This window comes from Thamnophis sirtalis, unplaced genomic scaffold (assembly GCF_051295495.1).
Source record: "Thamnophis sirtalis isolate CommonGarterSnake01/CBP01778 unplaced genomic scaffold, rThaSir2_p1.2 scaffold_4, whole genome shotgun sequence".
Classification (NCBI taxonomy): domain Eukaryota; kingdom Metazoa; phylum Chordata; class Lepidosauria; order Squamata; family Natricidae; genus Thamnophis; species Thamnophis sirtalis.
The window spans coordinates 66,247,610-66,267,787 of NW_028261384.1; the positions used below are offsets into that span (position 1 = coordinate 66,247,610).

Consider the following 20,178-nt stretch of genomic DNA (forward strand, 5'->3'; position numbering starts at 1 on the left):
GTTTAACTAACTGAATCCTAATGGTGAGAATCAATTTGTTACTTGTCTGGAGTCTCATTTCTTTTTATTTCCATGCAGGATTCCACTGTGGTATGTAAGAAAAAATGCTCTCCTCCCAGAGGTTGTATCAAAGCCAGAGGAGAGTGCTGCAAAGAGTGCCTCTTATATGTGTCTCCTGAGGAAACGAAAGTGTGCAAGTTTGGAAATAAAATCTTCCAGGTAGACATTCTTAAATTATGTGTCAGGATCACTTCACTAGACCATTTGATTTCTTAACAAGTTGTAGTACATTCAAAATCATGCTCTTATTATATTTTTGGCTATTGTTTTAGCCAAATGAACAAAATGTAAAAATGCAGTAAAACTGAACAAATTATGAAATTAGCTAGTCCTTTGGTAGAGTATGCTGATGCATTTTCCCCAGGCAGATGGCCAATCAACTATCTCTTTAAATGGAATGCTATGAATCTGCATAGAATGCTCTGCATTCTAGGCTTTGTGTTTTACATAAAATGCACAATTGTTTTCTTCAGCATTCTGTACTTCTAATGGTGTTGGAAGGAGAATTTCTGTACATTTTGTAGGAATCAATCTAGCCAAAGACCTCTTTTTCCCACTCCAACTTCAAGTGAGCCAATAAGAGCTTAGCTGATGTTTCTGGACAGTATTCAGGGCTTACAGTGCTTCATGCATTGGCATATTATTGGGACAGCAGATTATTACAATATATCATTGGGACATATTGGAATAATTTGCTTCTGCTCTCCTATCCAAGATCCTTCCAAAAAGATTACATTTGGAGATTTCCTCCAAATGTTTCCAATGTTTTTGGATTCCTGTGCTTTTAAGAGGTACAAGATATTTTCTCTATTTCCACCCCTATCCTTAATTATTTATTGAACTTGTATAATTGTGAAGACCATCTTTGTGTTGCGAGAGTCTAAAATCAGATAAGAAGCGAAATCTCTTACTAACTTATCTACTGTAACTAATCCCTCTTTTAATTAATTGGTTTTTTCATTTGCACAAATCCACAGTGTAAAAATGTCATTTGCAGTAAGGGATTTTCTTTGTTTAGTTAACAGTCTTAGACAAAATAATTCATCAATTGTCTTTTTATTTTCTCTTTTGGATATGGGGTGGGTAAATAGAAATTTAAAGTTATATAGACATAGATTGAAGTGTAAAATATCAAAAAAAGAGGAGATACATCAGGAAAAAAAGAGAAACATCTCACAAAATAATTTTATGTGTATCCACACACTTTTAGTTTTGTTTTTTAAATAGCTAACTCACACTTATTAGTTTCAAGGGAAGTAAAGCTTAAGATAGAAGTCATGAAACAAAAGAAAAAAAAATCTAAACTACTCAAAACAAATGTAACACAACTTTAGGTTAATTTCTCTATAGAACAGAAAACAATATTTTCAGAAATCAATATTTTGGAGACATTGACTTTTTACACCAATCATGTATAACCCAATTTCTTAAAGTAGCTGTCTTAAGGAAGTAGATAATAATAAGGACATGAATGAATAATCCACAACAACCTTGTTGAAAGCTCCAACAAGGTTATTTCTGTGTAATTAATATGGATAGCATGATATCTATATTCTCATGTTACTCTGCAGTTGTCTTTCCAGGTTTTCTTTTAAAATGATACTTAGTTTATACAATCATTTCAAACCTAGGATTACCAATGTAAATGGAATCAGTTGTAAAGTGTGATGTTACATGATTGCATCAACTTGCAGCAGTCCTTGTTGCCATCATTAGGTGAATCCCATGCAGTTGCATGATTCCCATTTGTGACCTCCTGCTGGCTTCTTCACTGATCTGCTTGTCAGAAGTCAGCAGTGAAGATCAGAAATTATGTTCATATGATCTCTAGACACTGTGACATTGTAATTGAGAACAGGTTGTCAAATGCTTGATGTGTGATCATGTGACTGTAGGAGCACTGCAAACAGCTGCAACCATGAAATCCAGTCATAGGTTCCCTTTATTAACTGCTATCATACGATTGAACAGTTGCTAAAGAAGTGGCCTTATCACTCTAACTTATGTACAGTAACTACTGTAATTTATTTAGAGGATTACTTATAATAAAGAAACTAATAGTGGTGGAAACATTTTTTATCAAATAAGTAATCAAAAGCTTTTATATGATGGCCATTAAAGGGCTAGTTCAGGGGTCCACTGCCCACTGCATTCTCAGCCCCTTGTGCAGCAAAGTGAAATTTAGCGTGCTTTACAATGGGGGAGACAGGGTCCCCTCCTCCTTCTCCTGGAGCCCATTACCATGCGGAGCCACAATGCGATCCTGCCCCACTTGCTTCTGTCAACAGCAGCAGCAGAGAGACAGAGAGAGACAAGACACACACACACACACACAGAGTGAGAGAGAGAGAGACAGACAGACACACAGAGAGAAACACACACAGACACAGAAAAACAGAGAGAGATGAATGAGAGTTAGAGAGAAAGAGAGAGACAGAAAGAGAGAGACAGAGAAAGAAGAAAAGAAAAAAGAAAAAGGGAGACAGATAGAAACAGAGAGAGGGAGAAATAGAGAGATAGAGAAAGAGAAAGAAAGAGACACATACAGAGACAGAGACACAGCAATAGAGAGCGAGAAAGAGACAGAGACACACACAGAGAGAAAGGGAGACAGAGAGAGATAGAGACACCCCCAGAGACAGAGAGAGAGAGACACAGAGAGACACAGAGAGAATGATAGAGGCACAAAGTGAGACAGAGTGAGACACTCACACATACACAGAGGTAGGTAGGTAGGTGAACAATACACCCGAGGCCAGGTGTGGCAAAAAGTAGCTGGGACGGGTGAGATGTGGCCCGGCGTGGCAAATAATTTAACAACAAGTTCTCTGCCTAATGACTGGCTGGATAGGCATGGCTGCGGGGTATCATGTGACTGGGTAGGAATGACTGATGTTGAGTTGGCCATGCCTACCCAGTCACACTGGTTGTTAAATTATTGGCTCCAGGTGTTTTCTTTTCTGTGGGAAATGGGTCCAAATGATTCTTTGCAGACCCCTGGACTAGGTCTATGCCATCAATTGATGAAGGAATGCCTTGGGGACTTCATTTAACATATGTAAAACCATAAGAAACTGAGCCAGTGCATTATTTTAGCAACACGTTGGAATCATAGTGTCATAGAGAGGGGGAATGGGAGGTGGGAAGAAGTCAAATGTATCTGTACCTGCTAGAACATAGGTAATTTCATCTTTGTATTTTCTAAATGTTTTCAGATGTTTAGTAGATCAGATATCTTGCCTTTAGCACCGTAAGTAATTCAATATTAGCAATATTTCTGGCTTAAAGCAGAATGAGGCTACTTCTGGGAATACATTTTCTGTCTTAATGGAACAATCAAATATTTTTATGTGCAATAACTTAACATGCCAATCATAGTGGTTACATTGAATCAGACTTTTCTATTTATCTCATCCCAAATGAGACAATCAAGATACAGGATAACCACAAATTGAACAGTTTTCTTTTGTAAGAAAGAAATATAGCTAATCCAGTGATTTATAGAAAATTCGATTGTGTCTTCATTAAGTCTGGAGTTACACTTCTCTATGTGGAAGAACCCAACTGAAAAATTATCCTGATAGCTTGCCAATCCAGACAGTTGGAATGGACACCTGATAATTGATTTAGACTAAACAATGACATAATTCCAACATGGAGAATTTTGCTTTTTCTTTGTATAACAGGACAAAAAAATCACTGGAATAGCTTCTTCCTGCTATCCCAGGTGATAGATGTATTGTTTTTTCTTTTCTTTTTGCAGGATGGAGAGATATGGCCCTCTATTAACTGTACCATCTGTGCCTGTGTGAAAGGCAAGACAGAATGTCGCAAGAAGCAATGTATTCCAGTCAGCAGCTGCCCTCATGTGAGTGTAACAATAAATTATTTAGAAGGAGTTGAGCTGTTTATAAATGGTAGGAATTTTGGTAGAATTTTTTAACATCCTTGATACATGCAGACTAAAGAGCCCTTCAGACAGAAAACAACTCAATATAGAGAATAAGCTTATGTTAACTTTTTAAATAGTGAATGGAAAGGTAAGGTGCAGAACCACCCAGTTCTTAGATTTAGTGGAGAACACTCTTAGTGTTCTCATTCTTACTTGACTGAAGCCAGATCTGTGTTAGAAAAGCAGCAGGAGATATTGAGACCCAGAATTGCATTCATGCCATGTGAATTATTTGATTCCCAAGAGGATCTAGAATTCGCAAAAGAAAGTAAATCATTTCAATTTTCTCTGGACCAATTTTCATATCCATGCTGTTTATCAAAATGTCCTGTAATAATAGTAGGCATAAAAAATATTCACCAAGAGCCTACAATAGGCTTTGTACATTCTATATTTTGTTTGCTACCCCCTCCTTTGCAATATACATTGCAAAAATACATTTTGAACCTATGAACTTGAAGTGAGCTTCAGATTTATTCAGGGCATGCTGCTCAATGCCTAGCATAGGTTTTTATACACATCTGCTATTTTAATAAATAAACAAAAAATAAATGTGGCTGGTCATATATCCTTGCCAAATGAGGAAAAACCAAGAGTAGCTGCTTTTATTGTATAACTTTCCCCCAAAATCTTAATTAGTTTTGCTTTTTTAAATTCATATATAGAAAAAACAAACTATGGATAGAAATCTAGATTATTAAAAAGAAGAAAGCAGCACTCAAAGATTGCCAGATAGGAACTGCTTATAAATATTCATGGAGAAAAATGGCCCATTTCTAAGTAATCCCTCAATTGATTAATAATACCTACCACATATGTTATCAATAATATATGGCTTTCTTTTACAAGATAAAAGCAGAATCCTGTGCAGTGGTAGGATTCAAATAATTAACAACCAGTTTTCTGTTCTGACTGGCTTAGAAGGGGCATGGTTGGGGTGTGTGACTGGGTGGGTGTGGCCATCTCACCATCACTCATGTCAAGGGGCACCTCATCTGGCCTCTCCCCTCCCAGCTCTCCAACCTCTCTCTGTGTGTGGGGAGGCAGTGGCAGGGGCTTCTGAGCAGCATAATCCCCCCTCCCCAGTCCCACCTCACCTACTCCCTGAGTCTTTCCATTCTCCTCAACACCCCCCCCCCACACACACACACATTCAAGCAGCGGCAGGCTTTGTGGGACAATAGGGCCTCTCATTTTTCCCATGGCACAGCATACACTTGCTACCTTTGCTTGTCTGCTTGCAAGCAGTGATCTCTGCTTCTCTCGGGACACTGGTGCACCATGCATTGCTTCTCAGGGCTGAGCAGAGAAGTTGCTGTCATGCCACTCCCCTTCGCTTCCCAGTAAAGAGCTGTGTGGCTAACAATGCCCCACACAGCATTGGCCAGCTGCCGGTGGGGATGAGCTGCCAGCCCAGCTTGGGCTGGCTGGTTGGAGCAGCACTGCAGCTGAAGCCACCATGCTGCAGCTGAAACAGAAGGCGCCTTGCAAGCAGATCCTCACATTGGAAGCAATGAATTGGCTGGTCATGGTGGTGGAGTACGTGGTGTGGGGGCCCATCATCCTGAAAGCAGGTGAGATTGAAAAGGAGCTGCAGAAGGATATCAAAAAGCCTTTCACAGAATTCATTAAGGCCAACATTGGTGATTCGCAGTGAGCACAACTTTAGTCAGGCCATTCAAGCTGCCACTGTAGGGTCAGCCGCCTGGTGCAAAACCTCATGGTTTTTCTCCTCCTCAGCATCATCTTCCCTGCTCAAGCAGTGGCAGGTCCACGGGAATCATTCCTGCCCTGGCCAGCGAACTCCAGAAGGCTGAACGAAGTTTTCAACTGAGTGAGGAAGCACTGCGGAGCCAGGCCCTTCACACCCACATCCAGCCTGCCAACATTTGCTCTCAGGATGACGGGCTCCTGTACCACATACCCCACTGCCTTGACCTGCCAGTTCATAGATTCCAATGTGAGGATCTTCTCACATGGCACCTTCTCTTTCAGCTGCACACTCCCAAATTACAGCAAAAATGAGGGACAGGGAACCCTGCCGTGCCTGGTGAGGGGCGGGGGGGAGAGAAGAGGCAGCAAGAGGAGCTCTGTGTCATCCCAATGAAAGGCAGCAGCAGCCTGGCCACTTCCCTACCCCATTCTCTCTGGCGCTGGAAGCCAAGTGTCAGCAACACGCTCAGTTGCCCATGCAGAGATCAGGTAGGCTGCCGCAAAGGCAGGCAAGCAGCCTGGGCTGTGTGGGAGGCAGCTAAGGTGGGAAGACTCACCAGGCAGAGATCAGCTGGACTGTGGGGGCTGTAGTCGAGGTGACAGAAGGAACTAGAGAGCAGCAACAGCTATGCCACAGGCTTGAGCAAGGAGTTAACTCACTTCCTGCTGAGTTGATGTTTGTTGAATTAAGGGAGAAGGAGTTATATCCTGTTTAAAAGGATCAGAAGGTGTTTTATGGCATCATGTGAACTTTTTATTTTTGTTGTGTCCTAAACTCAGATAAAAAAATACAATGATAAATTTAGACTTTATTCTATGTAGATAGACATTATCTCATTTGTATTTCTATCATATTTCACTGCTAGCATTGCATATATACAATACTACATTTTCTCCTCTATTTTCCTTCCTCCTACTTAAGGTACAACATTTGATTTTCTCCTGTGAAGGAGATTAGAGTGAAGGTGGAGTCCAAGATAAAATGTGTTTGCGTACTGTTCTGACGTGCTCTTCTGCCTATGAAGGCAGCTTAACAGAATAACAGAGTTGGATGGGACCTTGGAGGTCTTTTAATCCAACACACTGCTCAAAAAAGAAACCCTTAACAGGTGCTTTGGAAAATAGCTTGACCCCCTCTTCTCTGGGGCAGCCACTCAAATATTGGAACACTGCTATCATGTCTCCCCTGGTTCTTCTCTTCATTGGACGAGCCATGCCCAGTTCTTGCAACAGTTTGTCATATGTTTTAGCCACCAGTCCCCTAATCTTTGTTGCTGTTCTCTGCACTTTTTCTACAGTCTCAACATCTTTTTTATAGTGTGATGACCAAAACTAGATGCAGTATTCTAGGTGTGGTGTTACTAAGGGTTCATAGAGTGAGTACCTCACTTGATATTGATTGCATTCCTCTGTTAATGCAACTTAGGATTTCATTAACTGTTTTGACCATTGCTGCACTCTGTTGGCTCATATGCAATTGTCCACTAAGACTCCAAGATCCTTCTCAGTTACTGCTGTTAAGCCTGATTTCATCCAGTCTATATGTGTACTTTTGGGTTTTCTTGCCTAAGTGTAAGACTTTATTTTTCTCTACATTGAATTTCATTTTGTTAGATAGGGCCCAGTGTTCAAGTTTGTCAAGATCCATCTGAATCTTGAGCCTATCATCTAGGGATTGGCAATTCCTGCCAGCTTAGTATTATCTGCAAATTTAATAAATTCCCCTTCTATTCCCTCATCTAAGTCATTTATGAAGATATTGAAGAGTACTGGCCCTAAAACGAATCTTGTGGTACCCCACTACTTATTTCCCTCCATGTAGATGTAGTACCATTAAATACTACTTGTTGAGTATGGTTTGTCAGTGAGTTACAAATCCATCTGATGGTGATGCTATCTATCCTGTTTTTTTCTAGTTTACTAAGAAATAGGTTGTGGTTTATTTTGTCAAATGCCTTGCTGAAGTCTAAGTATATTATGTCGACAGTATTTCATTGGTCTAGTAATTAGTTACTGTGTTGAAGAATGAAATAAGATTGGTTTGGCATGATTTGTTTTTAACAGACTTGTGCTGACTTCTAGTTATTACTCCATATCTAGATGTTGGCAGATCTGTTTTTATCGTCTTTTCCAGTATCTTCCTGGGTATTGATGTTAGGCTGATTGATATGTAGTTCCCTGGGTCTGTTTTTTCCCCTTTTTTGAAGATAGGAACCATATCAGCTCTTTTCCAGTCCTCTGGTAGTTCCCCTAGTTTTCCAGGATTTTTGAAAGATGTTGTCAGGTCTCATAGATTCCTATATGGATGCTGTCATTCTGGTGGGAGGGAGGAGGTTGGGGGAATCTCAGTATGGGGTTTCTGTTTCTATTTCTTGCTTTACCTTGCTGTAACTTTTGGGACCTTGGAAGTAGCTGCTGCCATGATGAGCAGACCCCTACTGGGCATCCCCAGGGAGTACTGAGAGTTAAGTGATGTATTTAGCAAAACAGTTTCAGATGAACTTCCTTCTCATAGACCAACAGACTGTGCCATCAAGATTCTACTGGGTGCCAAACTACTTAAACCAAAACATTATGCCATGGTCCCCCCCCCCCGGAAGCTGGATGAACTGCGCCAATTCATAGACAAAATCCTCAATTTTTTATCAATCTGCTAGGCGCAACTTGCCCACCCCCATTGTTCCAGGAAAAAAAAGATGGCTCATTACGCCTATGCATGGACTATGGAAATTTGAATGCTATTTGCAAGGAAAACCTGTATCCGCTGCCTCTGATGAGGAACTGGCCCATTTGGCAAAGGGGAGGATTTTTTCCAAGCTAGATATAAGGGAGTCTTATTAATGGCTCCAGATTTGGGAGGGGGATAAATGGAAGCCCATTGTGATGTTTTCAGTTCAAGATCTTGCCATTTGGACTCCAAGGTGTAACTGCTGTTTTCATGCACTTGATTAATGAAGTGTTGCATGAGCACTTGTACAAGGCGGTTTTGGTTTATCTTGTTCATATATTGATTCACACTGAAACTAAGGCTGAACATGTTAAGTTAGTATAGGTGATCTTGAAAAAGCTAAGGGCAGCTACATTGTTTGCTAAACTTTTCAAGTGTGAATTTCACCAGGACAAAATAGATTACTTGGGCTACCAAATCTCCCACCGAGGAGTGGAAATGGATCCTGCAAAAATCAGGATGGTGCTTGAGTACCCCTCGCACCCTCAAGCAAGTTTTGTCTTACACATGTAGATCAGAATGGATTTTTGTCAGGCAGATTAAAGACAACATGAGAATGATTTTAAACACATTGGAGTATTATAAAAAACATCCTGGAAAACAAATGGCATTGATTTTTCCCCATTACTATTTATACTGACTTTGGAAATGTTGACCAGAAATATTAGACAAGATGAAGAAATAAAAGGAATGGAAATTTTAAAAAGAGAAATATAAGCTACAGGCGTTTGTAGATGATTTGGTTTTTATACTAGAAGATCCGCTAGAAAGAATAAGATACATAGCTATTTTCAAAGACACTATATTAGAAATGCATTGTTATCTGCATGGTTTAAAATGAAAGAACAACTTTATCTGAAAATACCAGTCTGGCTTTCCACAAAGGAAGCATTGATACATCCTAATGTTATTAACATGGAAAATTGTAAGATGTAAAGATATTCTGAATGAAAAGGGGGAACTAAAAACTAAAAAAGAACTTAGTAGTCAAGGAATGGACATAGCATGGTGGCCACAAAGGCAGATACAATCTCAGTATGAGAAAGATCTAAAATGTATGGTTTTAATAAAGAATTGACAGAATTGGACCAGAAATTAACTGGAAAGGGAAAAAAACTGATAAAGAAAATATATAGCTACTTATTATATCAAACTGGGAAGTGAGCAGGTAAAAAAAGACAATGATAGTTTGAGTTAAAAATTTTGAATTTACAATAGAATTGGATAAATGGTAGAAATTGTGGATAGAAATGTTAAATGTTAACTTCATATAAAGAAAATGTATACAAAATGTTTTAGAGATGGCATTTTGCACCAACGAGACTGGCAAAAATGTTTAAAGATAGATCAGCTAAATGTTGGGTACAACCAGCTACCTGATTCCTATTACCATATGTGGTGGACATGCCCAAAAGCTAAAAGATATTGGATGAAAATACATATCGTATTTTTCAGAGTATAAGACTTTTCCCTCAAAAAAGAGGCTGAGAATCTGGGTGCATCTTATACACTGAATACAGCATTTTTGCCTCCCAAAACTCTGCCCCTTCACCAAAATGGCCAGGGATAGTTTTTAGAAGGCTTTCAGAGAGCTCCTGGGGGCTGGGGAGGGCCGAAATGAGTGAAAAACGGCCCATTTTTGCCTAGCAGCACTCTATAAGCTTCCTAAAGGCTATTCATGCCCTTTTTTGGACAAAAAATGGGCCTGTTTTTGTGAAAAATGGGCCATTTCTTGCTCACCCCCCCCTGCAGGAGCATTCTACAAGTGTCCTAAGGGCTATTCATGCCCCTTTTTTGAAAAAAAACCAAGCCCACTTTCCCCAAAAATGGGCTATTTTGGGGAGGTTTGCAGAGTGCAAAAACTTTTTTTTTTTAAATTTCCTCTTTAAAACTTCTTATACTCTGGTGCATCTTATACTCCAAAAAGTACTTGATTGGAAAAAATGATAAAGCAGCATATAGACTTGAAACCAGAAATATTTTTATTGGACATCTGATTAAAAAAAATATATATTTGATTTTAAATGTATTAACTGCAGCCAGAATTGGCTTTCCACACAACAATGGAAAAATGACGAGATCCTGACAAATGAGAGTGTAATTAAGAAAATATTAGAATATGCAAAGATGGATAGATTACAATTAAGGAAAAAAAAGAAACTAAATATTTCTTGATATGAGACTTATTTTACCAATGATTAGATCATAAAAACAGAAGTTAGAAATATGGGGATATAAAAAAGGATAAATGTTATATAGGAGATTTGTTAAAATAAATAAGTTAAATATTATTGTTATTATAGTAATATTATTGAGATGAATACTACTAATTAGTAGTATATCTTGATCATGATTGCCTAAAAACAATTGTACTCAGACAACACACTGTTTGATTGAAATTGAATCTTTTCATGCTATATAAACAAAATGAATAAACCAATAATGAAGAACAACAAAAAGAAGCACTGCATTGAATTCTTTTCCCATCCCATATTCTTTCTCCTTATTTCACTTAGGGAAAGATCCTCAACCGAAAAGGATGCTGCCCCATTTGCACTGAAAGTAAGTTCATTTATTTACTGCTTTCCCCCAATACTTTTCTTGAGAGCAAAATAAGGATAAATTATTTTGTGTTATTCCTCATTTTGTTCAAGAAAGTAAATAATTGCAATAGGATTGAATTCATGAGAAATGTTGAAGAGCAAATAAATACATCAATATAAATCTCGATAATACTCTTTTTTGCTTATGTCCAAACTATTTCCTTGCTAATAAAAATCATGAAGCCTATAATGAGGAACTTAAAAGCTTGGTGTCATTACAGAGTTCTCCCAAAACAATCTATATTTATCTTAAGATGAAATAAATTCATTTAAAATATAATTGAAATAATATTCAGTGCCATGAAAAAAATTAAAAATATATACAAATTCCAATGAAATTAATAATAGCATGGAATTTGCTACTGGGAATTGCTAGGAATTTTGCTGGAAATTTCTAGTCATGCTACTGTTTGTATAACATAATAAATGTTTTTTATAAGTAATATCCTTAATGAAAAACAGGGTAGCCCAGATTTATAATTGCAAATATAATAAATCTTTATTATAGCATTCAGTTTTAATTTTTAAAGCAAGAGCCATGAATTTGAAGTTCTAACTAAAGAACACTTCACATATTAGTTTTAAATAAGTCTACCTTTTCATCCTCATCTTTCTGTTTTTTGACACTTGGAAAAATCCTGCCCTGAATTGTCTGCCTTTGAAAGACAAACTGACTCAGTAATGCAGTATTCATATATTCACTTGGACTGCCCAGGTGTTTCACCCTTCATTTCCCAGTTGTTTTTTATACAGAAAACAACATTGAATTTCAGGGCTTTCCACCTGAGACAGGATCATCATCGGAAAGCAGTTTTTTTTTAAATTCTCTGTTATAGTGTGTGGGATAGTAAATACCACAAAAGCAGTCCAAAAACTTTTAGAATTCCTTCCAGTATGTTAATGTATCCATTCATCAAGCCTAGTCTTCAAGACCAGAGATAATCAACTGTATGATTTGCTTACATTTCTGATAGAGAATACTATCGTTCGGCAAGTAGACAGAATGCCTTCAGGCCTGAGGACCTGTTTTATTCTGGAAAATGATGTCTGTTTAGTAGAGCTATAGGAAATCCATGCTTAGAAGCTATTCTGACAGCAAAGCAAGGATAAAAATGTTTTAAGCTGTATTTCATTTCAGCAAGTGATTAATTCCCATTTAAATCAACAAGAATTGAAAGAGATTAACTTTGGTGGAAATGTTCTGTTTAGCATTTGCAATTGAGTTCTATTGAGTTTTTGTCTCTCAAGTTTTCTGCTTGTCTAAGTCCTTCCCAGTCTGGAATAATTTAAAATGCAGTAATGCAGCAAATTATGTACCTCTGCAGCTAAACAGTGACCTTGATAGCTTTCCAAGATAAGTCTAGATTCAGCTGCTAAGATTTCCATGGCATGTTTGATGGACTTGAGATATATAGTCTTTTAGACCTTCATATTTTATCCTATAAAATAAATATTTTTCCTTGTTCCTAAATTTTTATAGGGCAAATATATCTGTAGCAGCCACATCCCATTGCTATTCTTCAAATGTGTTAAATTAAACTGTAGGCAAAGTCACTGGGAATTCTAGGAATTGCAGTCTAAAGTGTATGAAAAGCAGCAGCATAGATATGGCAGGTCTGCTGAATGCAAGGTGATTTTCAAGATATGGCTAAAAAGAAAAGAAAAGAAAATGAAAATGGTAATGCAAAAACAGATGGAACTTCAACCATCCCATTGCAATTGCCATCTTAACTTCTTTGACCACATCCTTCATATCCCCTTGGCTGGATGTTTAACAATGTGGGTATGAGACCATTGTAATTTCTGCTCTATCATGAACTGTGTAGTTATGAGGACACTAAGAGAAACACCTGACCAACAGCATCAAAATAGTTGATCAATTGCCTGCAACCAGTCTAAATACATAGTAAAAATACTTACATTTTAAAAGTCTTAAACACTAAGCTGATATTATTTTCTAGAAGTTCTATTGAATTGGTTTTGTTTTAATGACTTTTGATCATCCTTTGTATTTTGATTTTGGTGATCTGGATCAGTTCTGTAGATGAGATGTTACAAGCTATTTGTTTCTTAATAGATGTTACAATTATTAATGAAGAATTCTTTAGGCTAAATCCAGTTCACAATTAAATATGTATATGAATTTACATTTACTTTAATGACCTCTTATTGTCTCCTCTTGTATTCCCCTTATAATTTAATAAGAATAAATATTTATCCAGGCTGCATCTAACTTGCAGTTAATCTATCCTTTTTTTAATTTATGGGGCAATTGTGTTTGGAAGACTAAACAAATGAGGGTTCTGTTTAGCAGACCAAACAAACCTCAGGGTTTTCTCTGGTTCCAATCAAATGCTGTTTCCACTGCAGGATCCTTAATTGTTGAAAGTTTTATTGGTCTATGGCTATTGTGAATTCCTTAGTTTTTCTTTTTAAGTCTCCTATTTTAAGTGCATTAAAATATTATTGGCATAAGCAGCACAGATGGATAAGTTTGAAAATGTTGAACAAGTACCAGAATATAAAACTAAACAACAGTCAATATTATACTTCTAATACCTATGACCAAAATCTCAACAGTGAGGCAGTGTATTAACCATATTATCAGCCCAGCTATAGAACAAGTAGTACTTTTACTCTACAGTTTACTTGTCAATAATGCTTGATGTGTGGGTCTCAGGAAGCAGGCCACTGTGATCTGGCCAGAGATCAATATCTACACCATGGACCTGGCAGAATAGGGGAATATTATGATTCAGGAAGGTCTGATCTATCACCTGACTTTTTGATGAGGTTGACTCTGGCATTCTGTATAAAGGCTACCTTGTAGAACAAGGCAGTGAAAAAAGAAGGCTCCAGCAGGTCCTGTGGTTGTGATCTCCAAGTCTGAGGGGGGGGGGAGCAAAAATCATCACCTTCTCCCCCTGCCTTCATTATAATTAGAGAACTAGTAACCCCCAAATTACAAACATGTCCTGTAACTACTCTTAAAAATAAGCAATGCATTTGCTCACTCAAGGGAGCTCAGGACTTATACTTGAAGTTTAATTGGTCATCCATAGCATCTTATAACTGCTTCTATGTTGTGTCGCTGTACACAATAGCATCAGACCTGAGATAGAGAAGCTTCAGCTTAATTTTCCATTTAGCCAGGGAAGATTATCATTAATAATCTTTAATTAGTTATTTGAATATTACCCAATATTGAGTGAGTCTTCCTTGACTCACCATGAAGGGTGATTGTGGATGCAAATTAGTGAGAAAAATTGTATATATTCCTCTTGGCTTCTTCCAACAAGGATAAAGGTAAAGAATATAAAGAATACATTATTATTAGGAGTGATGGTGTTACTGTCCTTAGACATTCCTAATAAGATCAAGGCATATCTACAGCCTTTAAGAGGAATAGTAAACATTTTTCAGTAAAAAAATATTTACAATGGTACAATAGTAAACATTTTTCAGTACTTCCTCTGTATATTTGATAGTAAATCTCACTATGCACACTGAGCTCACTATGCTCAACAAATTTGCTACTAAATTAAATTGTATATTTTATATTTTAAGCGCATGGGAGATTGCAGCACCAGAACCCTTCCTGTGTGTTTCCCCAAGCTGGCCTGGTCTGCGAGGGAAGCATATGGGATATCGCAGTACCAGAGCCCTTCCTGTGTGTTTCCTCTAGCTGGCCTGGTCTGCGAGGGAAGTGTGCAAGAGATCATGGCACTGGAGCCCTTCCCATGTGTTTTCCTCAGCTGGCCTGGCCTACAAGGGAAGCATGTGGAAATTACTCGTGAGCACCATTGGTCGGGGGAGGCAGGGAGAAAGGCCAATGGTGCTCACAGGTAAACTGCAGATTAGAGGCAGCTGGCTGACTTACTTGCTCAGCTGCTTGCTGCCTGGAGCTTGCAGGCAGTGAATGAAACCACCACCTCCTGCCTCCACACATTGAAGAGGCCAAGCAGCAGTGGGAAGAGCATGGACCTCCTGAACTACAGGAAGCAGCTGCCAGAGATGCCCTCAGGCCACCCATCTGACACCCACCAAGCCTCCTCCCACTGCGCTTGTCTTCCTCCTCATCAGAAGCACTCACAAGCAACAAGAGAGGGAGACTGCAGGATTGCCCCCATCTTGTCTTCAGTATGTGGCTCATCGGCCTCTGGATGTCAGATTCCCACCACCCAGCAACAGTTCATAGGTTCTTTCCCCCCTAGTATGGAGAGAGGGGGGGAGGGAAAGAGAGAGAGAAACAAGAGAGAGGGAGAAGAGAAAGAAAGACAAGAGACACAGAGGGAGGGGAGGGAAAGAGAGACAAAAGATACATAGAGGGAAAGAGATGAGTGAGAGGAGATGAGAGAGAGAAAGAGAGAGGGGGAGATGAGAAAGAGAAATAGGGAGAAAGAAAAACAGATGAGAGAAAGAGAGAGAGAAGTTGAGAGAGAGGGGGGAGAAAGAGATGAGAGAGACGGAGAAAAGAGAGAGACACACACAGAGAGATACTTTTTAAAAGAAAATAGAAAAATGGTTCTTTGAGTGTTTAAGGTTGCAGACCCCTGGGTAAAGCAAACACCATGGTCATTAAGTGAACCTTGTGGTCATTAAGCAAACACTGAAGTTGTTAAACAAGCCCATTTTCCCCATGGGCATTTTTAACCAGAAACCAGAAGGAATTGTTGGAAACTGGCAAAGACCTCAGTCACATTACTGTATGGGATGTTGTAACTCGTCGTGTGTGTATGCACGCGCATGACTGTCAAAACTCCCAAAACAGATCAAGTAGCTCTGGGGAGGTCAGTCGTGAATTAGAACACTTGCTAAATAACTGGCCATTAAGTGAGGACCACTGTATTTGGTTCGCTGTAAAGGCTCAGAGCTGTATGGAATCTGATTTCCTTTGACTACTTGGGGAATTACAAAAGGTCCGGATGGAGAAATCCTTGTAGGGGGAACTAGGATTGTGACTACCTAGCCATGCCCTCCCAGTCACATGACTACCTAGCCACATCAACCAGTCACACGACCACCTAGCCACACCCACCAATCACATGACCATGGGATAATACATCCCAACATCCATAATACATCCCAAACGTCAAATTTGATGCTTTTATATACCGTACAGGGACAGTTCATTTAACGACCGTTCCGAGTTTACAACGGTGAAAAAATGTGCTTTAGGATGGCTGCTTCGCAGTTACGATCCTTGAAACATCGCGGGATCCAAATTCGAAGGCTTGCAAAGGGACTCGGGTTTACGACCGGGGGGGGGTGGTAGCGTCCCCGGGTTCATGACACAATCCCCTTTTTTGCGACCTTTGGACGAGCAACGGGGAAGACGGATTCGCTTAACGACCGTGTGGCGGATTTAATCCCTGCCGCGATTCGCTTAGTGGCGAGAAGCGTCGTAAAGTGAGGCAAAATCCACCTAGCCAGGCCCACACAACTGGTAGTCATTTTTTTTTTATTACCGGTTGAATCCAATGTATACTTTTTTTCAAGTTTTTTATTTTTTATTTTTTTTAATCAAGGTATCAAATCAATGTATGAAAAAGAGAAACAGCTAATATGGCTTTTCAGGTGAATGTACCAATATGGCTTTGATGTTGCCAGACACATATCTTTCATATATTATTTATTTTAGATGTCTCCTGTAACTCAAAATATAAGTTATGAAGTTTGCCTTCATATTGGAAGTTCCTTTACAACACTCTAATACCTATATTTCCAAATTCTGAAATTGGTTTTGATGCTGCTTTTGTTTCTCACTCTCCTGCAGAGCCTGGAGTTTGCACTGTATTTGGAGACCCCCACTACAACACTTTTGATGGGCGGACATTTAACTTTCAGGGAACATGTCAGTATGTTTTGACAAAAGACTGCTCTTCCACCACCTCACCTTTCCAGGTGCTGGTAAAGAATGATGCCCGAAGGACTCGTTCTTTTTCCTGGACAAAATCTGTAGACCTTATGCTGGGCAGCAGCACTGTCAGCCTCCACCAGCATCTCACAGTGAAGTGGAATAGAACTCGCATTTCTCTACCATATGAGACACCACATTTTCACATTGACTTGGAAGGATATCTGTTGAAAGTGACAACCAAAGCAGGTGGGAGTATAATATGTGGTACTAAATTCTCCATGACAGGACCACGATGATGTATAAAAAAATTAAGTTTCTACATTTTGCAGTAAGGTCACCTTGATTTAGTAAAATGATGGGAATTCTAGTTTTCAATTACTGCATTTTTCCCAATATGGGACCCTATAGATGGAATTCTAGCTCCTAGAATTATCCTATAATGGAGGAAGATTCTATTCCAATATATTTGGAGGGGCTCAGAATAGCTCAGAATTCAGAATAGCTAACATCAATAAGTAATCCAATAAAAACAATATGTGAAACCTAAAAAAAGTAAAAATGTTTTGTTTCTAGGGTATTGATGAAACAAATCAGATGAAGAAGAATCCTGGTATTTGATGGTTTTTTAAAATATATTTATTTGGGATAAAGCAGCTCTGAAAATGCAGATTTGTTTCTGCTGAACATGGTTAATTGAATTCACTTTGTTTTTCATTCTTGTGTTGGAATATAAATACATCAGAGTTGTGAAGCATTTGCCAGATTATATACATGGCTGATTGACTAAATTTAGCTTAGTAAATCACAAGCTCTAGAGATCAGTATATGGATTATTCATTTTTCTAGGCTGCCTAGGTCTAAAGCATATATAATGCTTCCTAATTGTATTGTATTAAAACCTCTCATAAGCTATGAGCAGAATAATCCTTGAGTAAGTAGACTGGATGAGCTGATGACTGATTATTACCAAAATAACTGCACCTGGTGCCAAATATCATTTTTAAATTAACTGTCTAAAGCCTTAAGTAGTTTTATATTTAATATTTTAAAACACATTAAAATATATATCTACAACTGCTTCTATTTTCATTATTAGTAGGATACAGAATAACAAAATTTAAGTTTATGTAGTCCTTGTTTAGCAATTAGCAAGTTTAGTGACCATTTACAATTACAGTGGTGATGAAAAAGTAAGTTTGCAACCAATCCCCATATTTACAATGTTCAAAAGTCTCCAAAGAAATTGAAAACTGAAGTAAGATCATAAGCACAATTGCAGTTTTACTTAGCAACCACCTCATTTAATGAACAAGTTGCCAATTCTAATGTGGTTGCTAAACAAGGACTATTCTGTATATGCAACACGTCTCTGTCTATCATCTCTATTTCTATATCTCAATCATCTCTATTTCTATATCTCAATCATCCCTATCTCTATATCATATCTTTCTATTATCTTTATCTCTGTCTCTATTATCTCTATATCTCTATCTTTGTACATTACAGAACGTTACAATTAACAGAGTATTAGATAAACCAGATAAATTCTTTTTCTCATTGCTTGGTTAAAGTCCAGTGCCAAGTAGAGCTAAAAAACAAAACAAAACAAAAAAGAAAGATTCAAAAGTATTTTATTCCAAGATTTTATTATACTAATGTATAATAAAATTGGGATGAATGCAGAAATACTTACTTCAATTAATTTCTTTCTTATATTAAAAAAACTAAATCTATTTGGACTGGGGGGGAAACTATTCATCAATAGTTCCACCTGAACCACCTGAAAAAGTTTATCAGACCATATTTTAAAAGATTACTAGAGGCAGGGCTTGTGAAACAGTTCAGGGAAGCTTTTACAAACTTGAGATTTCCATTTCATGTCAAATGAAACATGTTTTGCAATATAAGAAAAGATAGAATTTCTATTTGATGTCTCTCCACCTGGCAACAGGACGTATTACATTTAAACTGGGAATCTGAAAGCCTCTGAGTCTTTGATTACGCAGATAACAAGCATGAAAAATACACACAGAATTTAGAGAATTTAGAGTGTTGCTAAAGGCAAATCTTTCTTGCTTTTCTAATCTGGCAAGCAAGAGTTTTGTCCTTATGACAAGATTGTTATAACAACCTTATGGCTCTCCAAAAAAGGCTTTGATTGCTAGTTTTCCAAGGTATCAATAAAGTGAAAGGAAAGTTCTGGAATAAGTAAGCATCATTCTACAAGAATGATGCTGGGGAACCACAATGTCATCACATGGGATCTGCAAAAACTTGAAGAAATGTTAAGATTTAAATCTTGAATTAAGTCTTGGGGCAGTTTGTGGCCAAAATAGGGGTCTGTGGTGAAGAAAAGATTGAGAAATGCTGCAGATTTTAACGGGTTCATAAGGCAAAGAAATCGACATGAATGTTCTTTGGTGAATCCAAATTGGGTGGGATCCTAGCTCCTAAATGTAAAGAAACTGTTTGCTGTATTCCCTGATGTGTAATAGTAAATATGTAATATGTCTGGATTATTTTTTTCTCCTGAAATAATTTACTTCTGTGTTTCTGCTTAGTCTATTTTGCATTGTAAAATATGATTTAACAGGAAATTGATAGGTAATTGTAGCTATAGCTAAGGAACAGATTAATAACTCCACAGGCATCTGAAAGTTGCTGAATCCTGAAAATTATATTGGTGATCAGTAGACATAATGATAGAGGTTTCATTAGTTTGTTTAATAGTGTTGTCTATGGTATCAATTTTATATGAATTGAACCTTGCAAGTCCATTTGTCAACCATCAAATGCTGAGAAATCTCACTACAAAGAACAATTCTGACTTTATTTATTCATGAGGAGGACGATTGAACTAGAGGTTCTGTCCAGATGGTCCAGTTAGTTTATTGCAGCCACTTTTAAAGTCATTCATAACCAGTACAAATACGTCTGAGAAGCTGTTGCTTCCTGTCTTTACCTATATGTTTTCTGTTCTCTTTATCTGATGGGAAAAAGGTCCAGAGAATCATCTCTTCTAACTTCTTTCCACTTCCCTCCCTAGTGTGGACAAAGGAGTTTGGGATTGTGCGTTTAAGTAGCGGTTGGTATGTGTTTTTTTCTGGTAGATGGTATATCCTAAGGAGCCATTGGGTTTTTTGTAGATTAGGATGTCCAGAAAGGGAAGTTGTTTGTTTGCTTCTATTTCCTTAGTGAATTGTATTTTGGGGTGTAGGCTGTTGAGATTTGTGAGGAAGTTGTCCAGTTTTTCTTTCCCGTG

The 20,178-nt window shown here is 38.0% G+C and overlaps 1 protein-coding gene across 1 annotated transcript in view; it reads left to right on the forward strand.

The window, feature by feature from the left end:
* The window catches only part of BMPER (BMP binding endothelial regulator), a 461,522-nt gene that overhangs the window by 297,257 nt on the left and 144,087 nt on the right, over positions 1–20,178 (forward strand). The window contains exons 9-12 of the mRNA XM_014056655.2: positions 79–219; positions 3,824–3,928; positions 10,970–11,015; positions 16,833–17,162. Of these exons, the coding sequence (XP_013912130.2) occupies positions 79–219; positions 3,824–3,928; positions 10,970–11,015; positions 16,833–17,162 (622 nt within the window). The remainder of the gene's footprint in view (positions 1–78; positions 220–3,823; positions 3,929–10,969; positions 11,016–16,832; positions 17,163–20,178) is intronic.